This window comes from Thalassophryne amazonica, chromosome 17 (genome assembly GCF_902500255.1).
Source record: "Thalassophryne amazonica chromosome 17, fThaAma1.1, whole genome shotgun sequence".
Taxonomy (NCBI): domain Eukaryota; kingdom Metazoa; phylum Chordata; class Actinopteri; order Batrachoidiformes; family Batrachoididae; genus Thalassophryne; species Thalassophryne amazonica.
The window spans coordinates 57,884,816-57,900,837 of NC_047119.1; the positions used below are offsets into that span (position 1 = coordinate 57,884,816).

Genomic DNA, 16,022 nt, shown 5'->3' on the forward strand with positions numbered 1-16,022 from the left:
AGAATCTCCTTATAACATTTCATTGAAAACCTGCACATTAGTTTTAAGATCACATAATCGCCACCCTTTTTCCTGCAAGCAGTCTGAAGCAATTACGAATAGATCAGTAATAACAGATTTCATTCTCAGCGCCATGCTCTAATCAGCCTTCTTCTGCCCTCATTATTGATTTTTCACCGACTGTCAGTCACAGCGCATCATGAAGATAGATTGTGCTTGACAATGACACAAACCCTGACCACTAGGCTGCAGTGTTGTGCTAACAGAGCTCTGAATAGAGGTCTCTGTTGGTAATATAAGGGCTGGCAGCCTCTCACACGCAGTGGCAGCCCTGTGGTGTTAATGGCCTCATCATTGGCAGGCCAGCCACGTCTGCTTAAATCACTTATTAGCCGCAGGGACAAATACGCAGGGGGAGCTCACCAAGTGTGCATGCAGCTTTTTGTCTGATGTGTAGCCTGTTTAAAATAAGGAAATGCCTGCATGCACACATTCAGATTCTCTCAGTTGGTGACTACAGTTGTCACATGGTTCATTTTTATTCAGCTGTTGTGTTCAAAATTTTAAAAGATTTAAATGCATTTGTTGTGTTTTTAATTTAGACGTACAACACACACATACACACATCATCATCAGGGCATTTTAATTTTGAAGTCCAAACGTAGATGCCTCAGATGTAGCATTTCGCCTTCTTAGTTCTCTTTAATTGATTTGTCCTTCCTCTGCCTCCTTCTTTCTTCTGGTCTCATCCATCTCTCTCTCTCTCAGGTTGGCACGAGATGCACCAGACAGATGCTCGAGTCACTTTGACGCTGTGGCCCAAATACGAGGGGAAGCCTTCTTTTTCAAAGGTATTCAAGCTCAAAATGAAAATGGGAAGAAGGCAGACAGAGAGTGACAGACGGAAGAAAAGGATGTGAAAACAGGTGGAAAAAATTACATTAAATGTAAGGTACAGGTGACAGGTGCAAGTTATAACTGTGATTCCAGAGATCAGTGGGTCAGGAGCTGGTGCCTGATATCGCTGCATCCACCAAACTACCAAACAGCCCCGGTCCTGGATTAGGATTACAGTATCATTACAGCAGTCTCCTGAAGAGTACGAAGAAAAGGCTTGGTTAGTTTTAATATCGTCATGTTCCTCTCTGTTTCTCAGGGAAGTACTTTTGGCGACTAACAAGAGAAAAGCACCTGGTGTCTCTGCGTCCAGCTCAGATCCATCGCTTCTGGAGAGGACTACCAGCCAATCTGGACAGTGTGGATGCTGTCTATGAAAGACCTGGGGACCACAAAATAGTCTTCTTCAAGGGTATGATGTCTGATTTGTGACCAGACGATCCTCTGTTCAATTTCCCATCAGCCAGGATCCTTAATCCCTAAATGACTGCCACTGTAGCTCCTATAGAAATGCAGTCCATTTGCCACTGATCTACAAATGTACAAGTGAGACCTCTGTTGAGAAAGTGAATGCACAGACCCACGCCAGGGGGCGTAAATGAACGGTCAATAGGAATTCCAAATAAATCACAATTTATTTTGCAAATGTGCACAACACTCAAATATGCTTTTAGACAGTCAATTTAAAACGGTGACGCGTTGGCAGGCCCGAGGGTAGGAGACGCCTATCCAGAGAAGAGCCGGGACCCACGAAGTTCCACCGCCAACGGAGACCTGCAACACACCAGAGCCGCCAAGTCCTGAATCCCCAGGTGGCCACCGCTCCAGCTGTCAGACCCGGTACTGCTGGCAGGAACAAAACAGGTTAAGGTGGGTGTGTGTACACCCAGCAAACAGTCAGTAACTCACAGAAATCCTACTGAAGGAATAAATCCAGATACTCCCAGAGTGCAGAGGAAAACTGGAGAACATGCAGTGTCAAATGTTATACTCGGTAAGTCAGAAGTGAGGAGTGGAGACGCCAACTCCTCCAAACTTCCCACAAACTCGGCTACAAGCTGCAAGTATAAGTCACAACTGCAAAGACTTCAGTAACAATGAATGTGCGTACGGCACAAAACGGCTGAGTAGGTTTACCTGTAAGGTAAGCAGATAACTCAGCAGAGTTATGGTGTCTCTCCCAGGCTTTTATGGATGATGTGATGAGTAGATGTGTGACAGGTGATGACAGCTGCATAGTGCACCTGGTGGATTCCTTATGGCCACTGCGCCCTCTGGTGCCTCCAACCTGCCAGCAGGCAGGGCGCCCTCTGGTGGTGGGCCAGCAGTACCTCCTCTTCGGCGGCCCACACAACAGCACCCCCCCTCAACGGACGCCCGACCCGGCTTGTCGGGGTGCCGCTGGTACAACCCCTGGCAAAAATTATGGAATAACCGGCCTCGGAGGATGTTCATTCAGTTGTTTAATTTTGTAGAAAAAAAGCAGATCACAGACATGACACAAAACTAAAGTCATTTCAAATGGCAACTTTCTGGCTTTAAGAAACACTATAAGAAATCAAGAAAAAAAAGATTGTGGCAGTCAGTAACGGTTACTTTTTTAGACCAAGCAGAGGAAAAAAATATGGAATCACTTAATTCTGAGGAAAAAATTATGGAATCACCCTGTAAATTTTCATCCCCAAAACTAACACCTGCATCATATCAGATCTGCTTGTTAGTCTGCATATAAAAAGGAGTGAACACACCTTGGAGAGCTGTTGCACCAATTGGACTGACATGAATCCTGGCTCCAACACGAGAGATGTCAATTGAAATAAAGGAGAGGATTATCAAACTCTTAAAAGAGAGTAAATCATCACGCAATGTTGCAAAAGATGTTGGTTGTTCACAGTGAGCTGTGTCTAAACTCTGGACCAAATACAAACAACATGGGAAGGTTGTTAAAGGCAAACATACTGGTAGACCAAGGAAGACATCAAAGCGTCAAGACAGAAAACTTAAAGCAATATGTCTCAAAAATCGAAAAATGTACAACAAAACAAATGAGGAACGAATGGGAGGAAACTGGAGTCAACGTCTGTGACCGAACTGTAAGAAACCGCCTAAAGGAAATGGGATTTACATACAGAAAAGCTAAGCGAAAGGCATCATTAACACCTAAACAGCAAAAAACAAGGTTACAATGGGCTAAGGAAAAGCAATTGTGGACTGTGGATGACTAGATGAAAGTCATATTCAGTGATGAATCTCGAATCTGCATTGGGCAAGGTGATGATGCTGGAACTTTTGTTTGGTGCCTTTCCAATGAGATTTATAAAGATGACTGCCTGAAGATTTCCACAGTCATTGATGATATGGGGCTGCATGTCAGGTAAAGGCACTGGGGAGATAGCTGTCATTACATCATCAATAAATGCACAAGTTTATGTTGATATTTTGGACAATTGAAAGGATGTTTGGGGATAATGAAATCATTTTTCAAGATGATAATGCATCTTGCCATAGAGCAAAAACTGCAAAAACATTCCTTGCAAAAAGACACATAGGGTCAATGTCATGGCATAGGGTCAGTGTCAGTGAGCAGATCTGATTTGATGCAGGTTTTAGTTTGGGGGATGAAAATTTACAGGGTGATTCCATAATTTTTTCCTCAGAATTGAGTGATTCCATATTTTTTTCCTCTGCTTGGTCTAAAAAAGTAACCGTTACTGACTGCCACAATCTTTTTTTCTTGATTTCTTATAGTGTTTCTTAAAGCCAGAAAGTTGCCATTTGAAATGACTTTAGTTTTGTGTCATGTCTGTGATCTGCTTTTTTTCTACAAAGGGCGGGATCCAAGATGAAGCTCCTCTTCACCCAGGAGCGTTCTTCTGGGCCATATCCCTCCCAGTCTACCAGGTACTGGTACCCCCGACCCCTCCGACATACATCAAAGAGCTTCCGAACTGTCCAAGCTGGCTCGCCATCATTGATGCGGGCAGGAGGCGGCGCCGGTCTGGGGGTGCAGAGGTCCGAAGTGTGGTATGGTTTGATTTTTGACACATGGAACACCGGATGTATCCGCAGTGAAGTTGGGAGTTGGAGCTTCACTGCGGTGGGACTGATGAGTTTCAGGATCTTAAAGGGTCCGATGAACTGGTCAGTGAGTTTCGGGGAGTCCGTATGCAGAGGGATGTTCTTCGTAGACAGCCAAACCTCCTGCCCGGGCTGGTAAGCTGGGGCCGGGTGGGTAGATGACGTGACTTGGCTGTTGTGAGCGTACTCGATCCAGGCCAGATGTTGACTCCAGGCCTGCTCCAAGTCCTGGTTGGCTCGCTCTGCTTGGCCGTTGGTCTGGGGATGGTACCCGGACGACAGGCTCACCGTGGCCCCCAGCTCCCTACAGAAACTCCTCCAGACTTGCGAGGAGAACTGAGGACCACGGTCCGATACGATGTCCATTGGGATACCATACAGACGCACGACGTGGTAGACCAGGAGGTCTACAGTCTCCTGGGCCGTAGGGAGCTTCGGGAGGGCCACGAAGTGGGCCGCCTTGGAAAACCGGTCCACTATCGTCAAGAAGACAGTCATTCCCTGGGACGCAGGGAGGCCCGTGACGAAGTCCAGGCTGATGTGGGACCAGGGGCGACGAGGCACGGGTAGCGGCTGGAGGAGTCCCTTCTCAGGCTGGTGAACTGCCTTGCCCCTGGCACAGATAGTACAGGCCCGGACATAATCTCGGGTGTTGGCTTCGACCGACGCCCACCAGAACCGCTGCCGGACCACTGCCACGGTTCTTCACACCCCCGGATGGCAGGAGAGCTTGGAACTGTGGCAGAAGTCCAAAACTGCAGTCCGAGCATCTGGTGGGATGTACAGCCTATTTGGTGGTCCACCTCCGGGATCAGGGTGTCACGTCAGGGCCTCCCTGACCACTTCCTCCACGTCCCACGTGAGGGCGGCGACGACAGTGGATTCCTGTATGATGGTATTAGGTGGATCCAACAGCTTCGCTCCAATTTCTTCTTCATGCACCCGGGACAGGGCGTCAGACCTAAGGTTTTTGGTCCCGGGGCGATATGTGATCTTGAAATTGAAGCGACCGAAGAACAGTGACCATCGGGCTTGTTTTGGGTTCAGACGCTTAGCGCTCTGGATGTATTCCAGGAATCCGATGGTCAGTGAGAATGGGACCACAGCTCCCTCCAAAAGATGTCTCCACTCCTCAAGGGCCTCTTTCACCGCCAGGAGTTCCCAATTGCCAATGTCATAGTTCTGCTCAGAGGGGGTTAAGCTGCGGGAGAAATAGGCACAAAGGTGGAGAACACTATCGGACTCCCTGCTCTGGGACAGCACAGCTCCTATCCCTGAGTCAGAGGCATCCACTTCAACAATAAACTGGTGGTTAGGATCGGGCTTTACCAGAACTGGTGCAGTCGAAAACCGGTGTTTCAACTCCCTAAACGCGGCTTCGCACCGATCCGACCAGGTAAAGGGGACTTTTGTGGAGGTCAGGGCTGTAAGGGGACCAACAACCTGACTATAGCCCTTAATGAACCTCCTGTAAAAATTGGCGAACCCTAGGAACTGTTGCAGCTTCCTACGATTTACCGGTTGGGGCCAATCTCTCACCGCCACTACCTTAGCTGGATCGGGTGCTACGGAGTTGGAGGAGATGATAAACCCCAGGAAGGACAAAGAAGTGTGGTGGAACTCACACTTCTCGCCCTTCACAAACAGCCGGTTCTCCAACAACCGCTGCAGGACCTGACGGACATGCTTAACATGGGTCTCAGAGTCCGGGGATAAGATGAGGATATCGTCTAGATATACGAAGACGAATCGGTGCAGGAAATCCCGCAGAACGTCATTAACCAAAGCTTGAAACATCGCGGGGGCATTGGTGAGGCCGAACGGCATGATCAGGTACTCAAAGTGACCTAAGGGGCTGTTAAATGCCATCTTCCATTCGTCTCCCTTCCGTATCCGAACCAGGTGATAAGCATTTCTGAGATCCAATTTAGTGAACATTTTGGCTCCATGCAGGGGTGTGAACACTGAATCCAATAGAGGCAACGGGTATCGGTTGCGAACCGTGATCTCGTTCAGCCCTCTATAATCAATGCGTGGACGGAGTCTGCCGTCCTTCTTGCCCACAAAAAAAAAACCTGCACCTAACGGGATGAGGAATTTCAGATTAGCCAGGCAGCTAAAGAGTCCCGGATGTAGGTCTCCATTGATTCACGTTCAGGACATGAGAGATTGTACAGCCTGCTGGACGGGTACTCAGCACCTGGAACCAAATCAATGGCACAATCATACGGTTGGTGCGGGGGCAGAGCGAGTGCCAGATCTTTGCTGAAAACATCAGCAAGATCATAATACTCAGTCGGCACCGTCGTGAGATTGGGGGGGCCTCGGACCTCCTCTTTAACAGCATCACCGGGTGGCACCGAGGATCATAAACACTCCCAGTGGCAGGTTTTGCTCCACTGAGCCACAACCCCAGACACCATCCATGGAAATCCCAAAATAATTCTGGAGGTAGAAGGTGTCACATAAAACACAATCTCCTCCCTGTGATTACCAGAGACAACCAAGGTTAAAGGCTGTGTCTGGTGTGTGATTTCTGGAAGAAGAGTGCCATCTAGTGCCCGCACCTTCAATGGTGAAGGAACGGCCACCAGAGGGAGCCCTACCTCCTTAGCCCACCTACTGTCCAGTAGGTTCCCTTTCGACCCCGTGTCGATAAGTGCTGGGGCGGTAAGGGTTAAATCCCCACAGAGGATTGTGACTGGGAGTCGTGCGCATTTGCGTGGGACACCCGTGTGGTTTGTATGACTCACTCTTAACCCAGTCTCTAAGGTTGAGTCTTGTTGTTTAACTGCCTGGGGCCCCTTATTCTGCGCATGCTCATTCGAGCCACAGTAAACACACTCTCCACGTGCCAGCTTCCTTTGTTTTTCCTTTTTTGTCACTTTAGCCCTGCTTGTTTCCATAGCAACATCAGCAGGGGGAGCTGGTTTGACGCGGAGAGCCCTGGCTTTGGAGCGGGGAGAAGACGGCACTCGCTCGGATCTGGATGGAAGAGGGACAGCGTGCACCTGGCCACGCCCTTCGTCTCGCTCCCGCTTAAATTCCTCTAACCGATTGTCCAAGCGAATAACCAGATCAATAAGCCCATCTAAATCCCGCGGCTGATCCTTAGCCACTAGATGCTCCTTTAGGGCCGGAGACAGCCCGTTTACAAAGGCAGCGCGGAGCGCTACTGAATTCCAGCCGGCCCTCACTGCCGCAACACAAAGGTCGACTGCGTATTCAGCCGCGCTCCGTCGTACCTATCTTATCGACAGCAGCATATTTGAAGTGGATTCGCCTCTATTAGGATGGTCGAACACCTGTCGAAATTCCCTAATAAATGCTCCCAGAGCGCCGTAGCCCAGGCGCGTGCCTTGTAATGAAGCAGATTAATTACATAAGCCACCCGGCTGTGGTCTGACGCATACATCATGGGGCGTTGCGAAAAAACAACCGCGCAGTGCATCAAGAAGTCCACGCACGTTTCGACACAACCCCCGTACGGTTCCGGGGGGCTAATGTAAGCTTCGGGCGACGGGGGGGAGACCTTTGAACGACCACTGGATTTTCTGTGTTAAGCGACAGCGAGGAGTGGCTGCGGCTGAGGTGAATGTCCTACTCGGTTAAAAAATCCAACCGAACAATGAGGTTGGTGAGAATGTGCTGCAGCTCACCCAACGCACCTCCTGGTGGAGCCTGCACACCTTGCATTTCCATTGGCTGTTCAACTGGTGGTAAACGCCCCTCATAGTCCATGACGTGGCCGAGTTATCCTCTTGAGAAAGTGAATGCACAGACCCACGCCAGGGGGCGTAAATGAACGGTCAATAGGAATTCCAAATAAATCACAATTTATTCTGCAAATGTGCACAACACTCAAATATGCTTTTAGACAGTCAATTAAAAACGATGAAGCGTGGGCAGGCGCGAGGGTAGGAGATGCCTATCCAGAGAAGAGCCGGGACCCACGAAGTTCCACCGCCAGCGGAGACCTGCAACACACCAGAACCGCCAAGTCCTGAATCCCCAGGTGGCCACCGCTCCAGCTGTCAGACCCGGTACTGCTGGCAGGAACAAAACAGGTTAAGGTGGGTGTGTGTACACCCAGCAAACAGTCAGTAACTCACAGAAATCCTACTGAAGGAATAAATCCAGATACTCCCAGAGTGCAGAGGAAAACTGGAGAACATGCAGTGTCAAAGTTATACTCAGTAAGTCAGAAGTGAGGAGTGGAGACGCCAACTTCTCCAAACTTCCCACAAACTCGGCTACAAGCTGCAAGTATAAGTCACAACTGCAAAGACTTCAGTAACAATGAATGTGCGTACGGCACAAAACGGCTGAGTAGGTTTACCTGTAAGGTAAGCAGATAACTCGGCAGAGTTATGGTGTCTCTCCCAGGCTTTTATGGATGATGTGATAAGTAGATGTGTGACAGGTGATGACAGCTGCATAGTGCACCTGGTGGATTCCTTATGGCCACTGCGCCCTCTGGTGCCTGCAACCTGCCAGCAGGCAGGGCGCCCTCTGGTGGTGGGCTAGCAGTACCTCCTCTTCGGCGGCCCACACAACAACCTCCTTGTTTAGAGCCCCATCACACTCAGATGAAGACCAAGATGATGCACTTTGTCCTGAAAATTTTAATGAACACAGCAGGGATGTGGTCATAATGGTAAAATGTGCTGTTTTCAAGTCCATACTTCATCCTGATCGATCCTGCCGTGTTCTTACAGCATCTAGCATATGCGTGATCACACGTATATAACATACTATTTTTTTTTTGATAATCACATAACAAACACGCGTGGGTGTGACTTTCTCACATCTTCCATCCTGTCCGTATCAATACCTACACAGTATCGATAAGGTATTCGTAGGTATTCTTCATTCATTCTGCAAGTTTTCTTGTGTCCATTCATTCATTTTCTGCATCATTTCCAAGTCTAGCAGTTGGCCAAGCAGCTCAGACCGCACTTTCTTATTCTTGGCCAAGTCCTGAGGTGTTCCTAAACCAGCTGAGAAATGTAATGCCTCCTGTTGTGAAAGTGTAGGAACACGGACCCACAACAGGGGGCGCAAATGAACGGACAATGGAGGAAGTCAAATAACAACACTTGACTGTTGTGAATAAGCACAACAAACACGGCAAATTTACAATAATAGATAAGAAGTCAATTCACAAAATGTGTCACGTGGGCAGGCTCGAAGATAAGAGACGTCTGTCCAAAGCAGAACCGGAACCACACGATTTCCTCCGCCACCGAACCCCGGGAATACTGGAGCTGCCAAGTCCCGAACTCCCAGGTGGCCACTGCCTCCGCTTGTTGGATCTGGTACTGCTGGCGAGGAACAAAAACAGTTAGATGTGTGTGCGTTTGCACCCAGCAACACGTATGGTGGGAAAACCACCTCCACCTCTCGTCGGAAAAAAAACCCAAAATATCTGCTATCCAACACACAAAGCAACAGGTATTCCTGTCAGGAAGACAACACAGTCGGCTGAGTATATTACCTCCTCGGTAGAGCGATATCTCGGCAAAGAGGTGGAGATGTCGTCTTGCTGATATACCACTGAAGATCAGATGATTGGTGACAGCTGTCATAGGTGATAAGTGACAGCTGTCACCCCGGCTGCTCCTGTGAGGCGGCAGCGCCCTCTGGTGCCTGGAGCCCGCACTCCAGGCAGGGTGCCCTCTGGTGGTGGTGGGCCAGCAGTACCTCCTCTTCAGCGGCCCACACAACAGGACCCCCCCCTCAACGGGCGCCTCTTGGCGCCCGACCAGGCTTGTCCGGGTGGCGGCGGTAGAAATCGGCCAGGAGGGCCGGGTCCAGGATGAAGCTCCTCTTAACCCAGGAGCGTTCTTCGGGTCCTACGGACATGCAAGAGCCGGCGCACAGTCCAAGCCGGCTCGCCATCGATGATCTGGGCAGGAGGCGGTGCCGGACCCGGAGTACAGAGGGGTGAGGTGTGATGCGGCTTTATCCGGGACACATGGAAAACAGGATGGATCCGCAGTGAGGCCGGAAGCTGAAGCCTCACTGCGGCTGGACTGATGACCTTGAGGATCGTGAAGGGACCGATGTAACGATCCTGCAGTTTAGGGGAGTCCACTTGGAGGGGAATGTCCTTTGTCGACAACCACACCTCCTTCCCTGGCCGATACGCAGGGGCCGGGGTCCGCTGACGGTCTGCATGGGCTTTTGCCCTCATCCGGGCCTTTAGCAAAGCAGAACGGGTGGCGCGCCACACCCGACGGCACTTCCGCAGGTGGGCCTGGACCGAGGGCACACCGACCTCTCCCTCAACCACCGGAAACAACGGGGGCTGGTACCCCAGACACACCTCAAAAGGGGAGAGGCCGGTGGCTGAAGACACCTGGCTGTTATGGGCATACTCGATCCAGGCCAAATGGGTACTCCAGGCCGCCGGGTGCACGGCTGTCACGCAGCGCAGGGCCTGTTCCACCTCCTGATTGGCCCGTCCTGCTTGCCCGTTGGTCTGAGGATGATACCCGGACGAGAGACTCACCGTGGCCCCCAGTTCCCGGCAGAAACTCCTCCAGACTTGCGAGGAGAACTGGGGACCGCGATCGGAGACGATGTCTGTTGGAATCCCATGCAGCCGGACGACGTGGTGGACCAGGAGGTCCGCTGTCTCCTGGGCAGTCGGGAGCTTCGGGAGGGCCACGAAGTGGGCCGCCTTGGAGAATCGGTCCACTATCGTGAGGATGGTGGTGTTGCCCTGGGACGGCGGGAGGCCCGTGACAAAATCCAGGCCGATGTGGGACCAGGGGCGATGAGGCACAGGCAGCGGCTGGAGCAGTCCCGATGCCCTGCGGTGGTCAGCCTTGCCCCTGGCGCAGGTGGTGCAGGCCTGGATATAATCCCGGACGTCGGCCTCCAGGGACGCCCACCAGAAGCGCTGCCGGACAACTGCCACGGTTCTTCGCACCCCCGGATGACAGGAGAACTTGGAGCCGTGACAGAAGTCCAGGACTGCAGCCCTGGCCTCTGGTGGGATGTAAAGTTTGTTCTTTGGCCCAGTTCCGGGGTCCGGGCTCCGTGCCAGGGCCTCCCGGACGGTTTTCTCTACGTCCCAGGTGAGGGTGGCCACGATAGCGGACTCCGGGATGATGGGTTCCGGTGGATCCGACAACTCCGTTTTGACTTCGTCTTCATGCACCCGGGACAAGGCATCCGATCTCTGGTTTTTGGTCCCGGGGCTGTAGGTGATCCGGAAGTCAAAACGGCCGAAGAACAGTGACCAGCGGGCTTGCCTGGGGTTCAGCCGCTTGGCGGTCCTGATATACTCCAGGTTCCGGTGGTCAGTGAAAACGTCATTCCCTCCAACAGATGTCTCCTCTCTTCAAGAGCCTCTTTCACCGCAAGGAGTTCTCGATTGCCGACGTCATAGTTCCGTTTGGCCGGGGTCAACCTGCGGGAAAAATAGGCACACGGGTGAAGGACCTTATCGGTCTCTCCACTCTGGGAAAGCACAGCTCCTATCCCTGAGTCCGAGGCGTCCACTTCAACCACAAAATGGCGACTAGGATCGGGCTGCACCAGAACGGGTGCAGACGAGAAGCGCCGTTTCAACTCCTTGAACGCGGCATCGCACCGATCCGACCAGGTGAAGGGGACTTTTGGCGAGGTCAGGGCTGTCAGGGGGCTAACTACCTGACTGTAGCCCTTAATGAACCTCCTGTAGAAATTTGCAAAGCCGAGGAACTGTTGCAGCTTCCTACGGTTGGTAGGTTGGGGCCAGTCTCTCACCGCCGCAACCTTGGCCGGATCAGGAGCGACGGAGTTGGGGGAGATGATAAACCCCAGGAATGACAAAGAAGTGCGGTGAAACTCACACTTCTCGCCCTTCACAAACAGCCGGTTCTCCAACAACCGCTGCAGGACCTGACGTACATGCCGGACATGGGTCTCAGGATCCGGAGAAAAGATGAGTATATCGTCTAGATATACGAAGACGAATCGGTGCAGGAAATCCCGCAAGACATCATTAACTAATGCTTGGAACGTTGCGGGGGCGTTGGTGAGGCCGAACGGCATGACCAGGTACTCAAAGTGACCTAAGGGGGTGTTAAATGCCGTCTTCCACTCGTCTCCCTTCCGGATCCGAACCAGGTGATACGCATTTCTAAGATCTAGCTTAGTGAATATTTGGGCTCCATGCAGGGGCGTGAACACTGAATCCAACAAGGGCAACGGGTATCGGTTACGAACCGTGATTTCGTTCAGCCCCCTGTAATCAATGCATGGACGAAGTCCGCCATCTTTTTTTCCCACAAAAAAGAAACCTGCACCCATCGGGGAGGTGGAATTCCGGATCAACCCGGCAGCTAACGAGGCCCGGATGTAGTTCTCCATTGATTTGCGCTCAGGTCGTGAGAGGTTGTACAGCCTGCTGGACGGGAACTCAACGCCTGGAACCAAATCAATGGCACAATCATACGGACGGTGCGGGGGAAGGGTGAGCGCCAGGTCCTTACTGAACACATCCACAAGGTCATGGTACTCCACCGGCACCGTCCCAAGATTGGGCGGGACTCTGACCTCCTCCCTAGCCTGGGAACCGGGAGGAACCGAGGAACCTAAACATACCCGATGGCAGGTCTCGCTCCACTGAACCACTACCCCGGACGGCCAATTGATCCGGGGATTGTGTTTTAACATCCAGGGGAACCCGAGAATCACACGGGAGGTGGCAGGAGTCACAAAAAACTCGATCTCCTCCCGGTGGTTCCCTGACACCACCAGAGTTACTGGTGGTGTCTTATGTGTGATTAGAGGGAGTAGGGAGCCATCTAGTGCCCGCACCTGCACAGGTGAAGTAAGCGCCACCAGAGGGAGCCCTGCCTCCCTGGCCCATCTGCTGTCTAGCAGATTCCCTTCAGAGCCCGTGTCCACCAGTCCTGGGGCCTGAAGGGTTAAATCCTCATAAAGGATTGTAACTGGGAGTCGTGTGGCAATATGGGTATGTCCCACGTGAATGTCTTGGTCCACCCCTGGCCCAGTTTCTAGGGGCGGGCGTTGGGGTTTAACCATTTGGGGCAGTCCCTCACTTGATGCTCTATTGAGCCACAAACAAAGCACGCTCCGTGGACCAGCCTCCTCTGTCTATCTGGTGGCCTAAATGTGGCCCTGCTCGTGTCCATAGCTTCATCAGCAGGGGGAGCTGTAACCACACGGAGCGTAGAGGCCGTGGAGCATGGGGAGGGCGGAACTCGGTCGGAACCGGAAGGGAGAGGGACGGCGCGTGCCCGGCCACGCCCTTCGTCTCGTTCCCGACGGCGTTCTTCTAACCGATTGTCTAATCGTATAGCGAGATCAATAAGCCCGTCTGAAATCCCGTGGTTCGTCCTTAGCCACCAGGTGCTCCTTCAGGACCAATGACAGTCCGTTTACGAAGGCGGCACGGAGGGCAGTGCTATTCCAGCCGGACCTCGCAGCCGCGATGCGGAAGTCGACTGCATAAGCAGCTGCGCTCCGGCGCCCCTGTCTCATTGACAGCAGCATGGCTGAAGCGGTCTCTCCTCTATTTGGGTGATCGAACACTGTTCTGAATTCCCTCACAAACCCATCATATGTCTGAAGGAGCCGTGAATTTTGCTCCCAGAGCGCTGTAGCCCAAGCGCGTGCCTCAGATTAATCACATAAGCTATCTTACTAGCATCAGTCGCGTACATGACGGGACGTTGTGCGAAGACGAGCGAACACTGCATAAGAAAGTCCGCGCACATCTCCACACAACCCCCGTATGGCTCTGGAGGGCTTATGTATGCTTCAGGGGAAGGTGGGAGGGGTCGTTGAACGACCTGTGGAACGTCACTGTTGCGCACAGGATTGACAGGAGGGGGAGCCGCAGCAGCGCCCTGAGGGCGCGCTTCCACCTGCGCGGCGAGAGCCTCCACCCTGCGGTTAAGGAGGACGTTCTGCTCGGTCATCAGATCCAACCGAGCCGTAAAAGCGGTGAGGATTCGCTGCAACTCACCGATCATACCTCTTGCAGACGCCTGTGCGCCCTGCTCTTCCATTGGCCGTTCAACAGCCGGTTGACACCCCTCGGGGTCCATGACGTTGGCCGAGATATCCTGTTGTGAAAGTGTAGGAACACGGACCCACAACAGGGGGCGCAAATGAACGGACAATGGAGGAAGTCAAATAACAACACTTTACTGTTGTGAATAAGCACAACAAACACGGCGAATTTACAATAATAGATAAGAAGTCAATTCACAAAATGTGTCACGTGGGCAGGCTCGAAGATAAGAGACGTCTGTCCAAAGCAGAACCGGAACCACACGATTTCCTCCGCCACCGAACCCCGGGAATACTGGAGCCGCCAAGTCCCGAACTCCCAGGTGGCCACTGCCTCCGCTTGTCGGATCTGGTACTGCTGGCGAGGAACAAAAACAGTTAGATGTGGGTGCGTTTGCACCCAGCAACACGTATGGTGGGAAAACCACCTCCACCTCTCGTCGGAAAAAAAAAACAAAATATCTGCTATCCAACACACAAAGCAACAGGTATTCCTGTCAGGAAGACAACACAGTCGGCTGAGTATATTACCTCCTCGGTAGAGCGATATCTCGGCAAAGAGGTGGAGATGTCGTCTTGCTGATATACCACTGAAGATCAGATGATTGGTGACAGCTGTCATAGGTGATAAGTGACAGCTGTCACCCCGGCTGCTCCTGTGAGGCGGCAGCGCCCTCTGGTGCCTGGAGCCCGCACTCCAGGCAGGGTGCCCTCTGGTGGTGGTGGGCCAGCAGTACCTCCTCTTCAGCGGCCCACACAACACCTCCAGTGTGTCCTGAGTCTACCCCTCCGCCCAGTTGGATATGCCTGGAAGATCTCACAAAGGAGACGAACAGAGGGTCAGAGACGACCAGAGGGCATCCTCACCAAATGCCCAAATCATCTCAGCTGGCTACTTTAAATGCAAAGAAGCAGCAGCTCTACTCAGCCCTTCCTGGATATTCAAGCTTCTCATATCCATATCCATCAAGCAACTCAGAGTCCTCTCAAAGAGAGGACAGTTTTTGTCATGACCTATAAGAAACTAAAAATGAGGAATACAATGGTTTGGTTCTTGGTAAAGGGCAGCAAATTACATGAAAGAACTGGGTAGAAATAACAATACATAAAGACAGTAAAATAGCATAAAATAATTATATAGATCAAGTGGGTAGCATGTTACTGAATCATTGTCATCCTGCATATGGAGAATAACTCTCCTTCCTCTCTGTCTTTTCTGCCATCACCTCGGTTCAAGACACTGTTAGGCTTCTTAAAATTCCTTCTCCCTCCACTTACCAGTTTGGCACCTTAGGAGCTCTCTTAAGGCCTTAGGTGCCTTGTGGACAGCTTTCATCTTACCAAAGGAAAATTTGGAGAAATGTCTAAGAATTCAAGGAATTCTAAGATTTTTCTTAAAATAAGGGCACTAGGAGCTGTTATTATTCTTAGGTTCCTTCATAGATAGAGGCCCAGGAGTGTAAGCCCAGATACTCAATAGACGAACCTCTGCAGCTTGTATATGTGACCTTGTTCTTTCTGTCGTTACCCAAAGTGTCATGACCATAGATGAGGATAAGAGCATAAATCAGTTGGTTAAATTGAGATTCTCACCTTCTGGCTCAGATCTTTCTTCCCCACGACGGTCCGGTACAGTTTTCGCAGGTCCTCGGATGCAGCCACAATCCATCTTTTTGTGTCCATATGTAGAAAAACAGCTCTTCTATCAATGTCCCTGTCTCAGTTATGAAGACACTCAAATTTAATCCACACATGTAGCCACATGCTTTGAAGCGAACCTAGATTTGTATGAGGAGGTGAGGGAGGATTTTTAATTCAAAAATGTATTTATTTATTTGGCTGCAGTAGGGGTGGTGGGTAAGCTGTTAAGTGCACGGACGTTTCCCAGTGTCGCCGACCAAATGGCACCCCTAAAAATCGGTCCCCCTGATGATGCGGTTCACGGATTATCACCTTATTTCTGCTTCACTGCACTCCAGTCATCATCATTCTCAGCAACAGATATCTGAAGC

At 51.3% G+C, this 16,022-nt stretch overlaps 1 protein-coding gene across 1 annotated transcript in view; it reads left to right on the top strand.

The window, feature by feature from the left end:
• LOC117529109 (matrix metalloproteinase-17-like) overlaps positions 1–16,022 on the top strand; it is a 244,201-nt gene that overhangs the window by 177,142 nt on the left and 51,037 nt on the right. The window contains exons 7-8 of the mRNA XM_034191809.1: positions 769–851; positions 1,157–1,309. Coding sequence (XP_034047700.1) covers positions 769–851; positions 1,157–1,309 — 236 coding nt within the window. The remainder of the gene's footprint in view (positions 1–768; positions 852–1,156; positions 1,310–16,022) is intronic.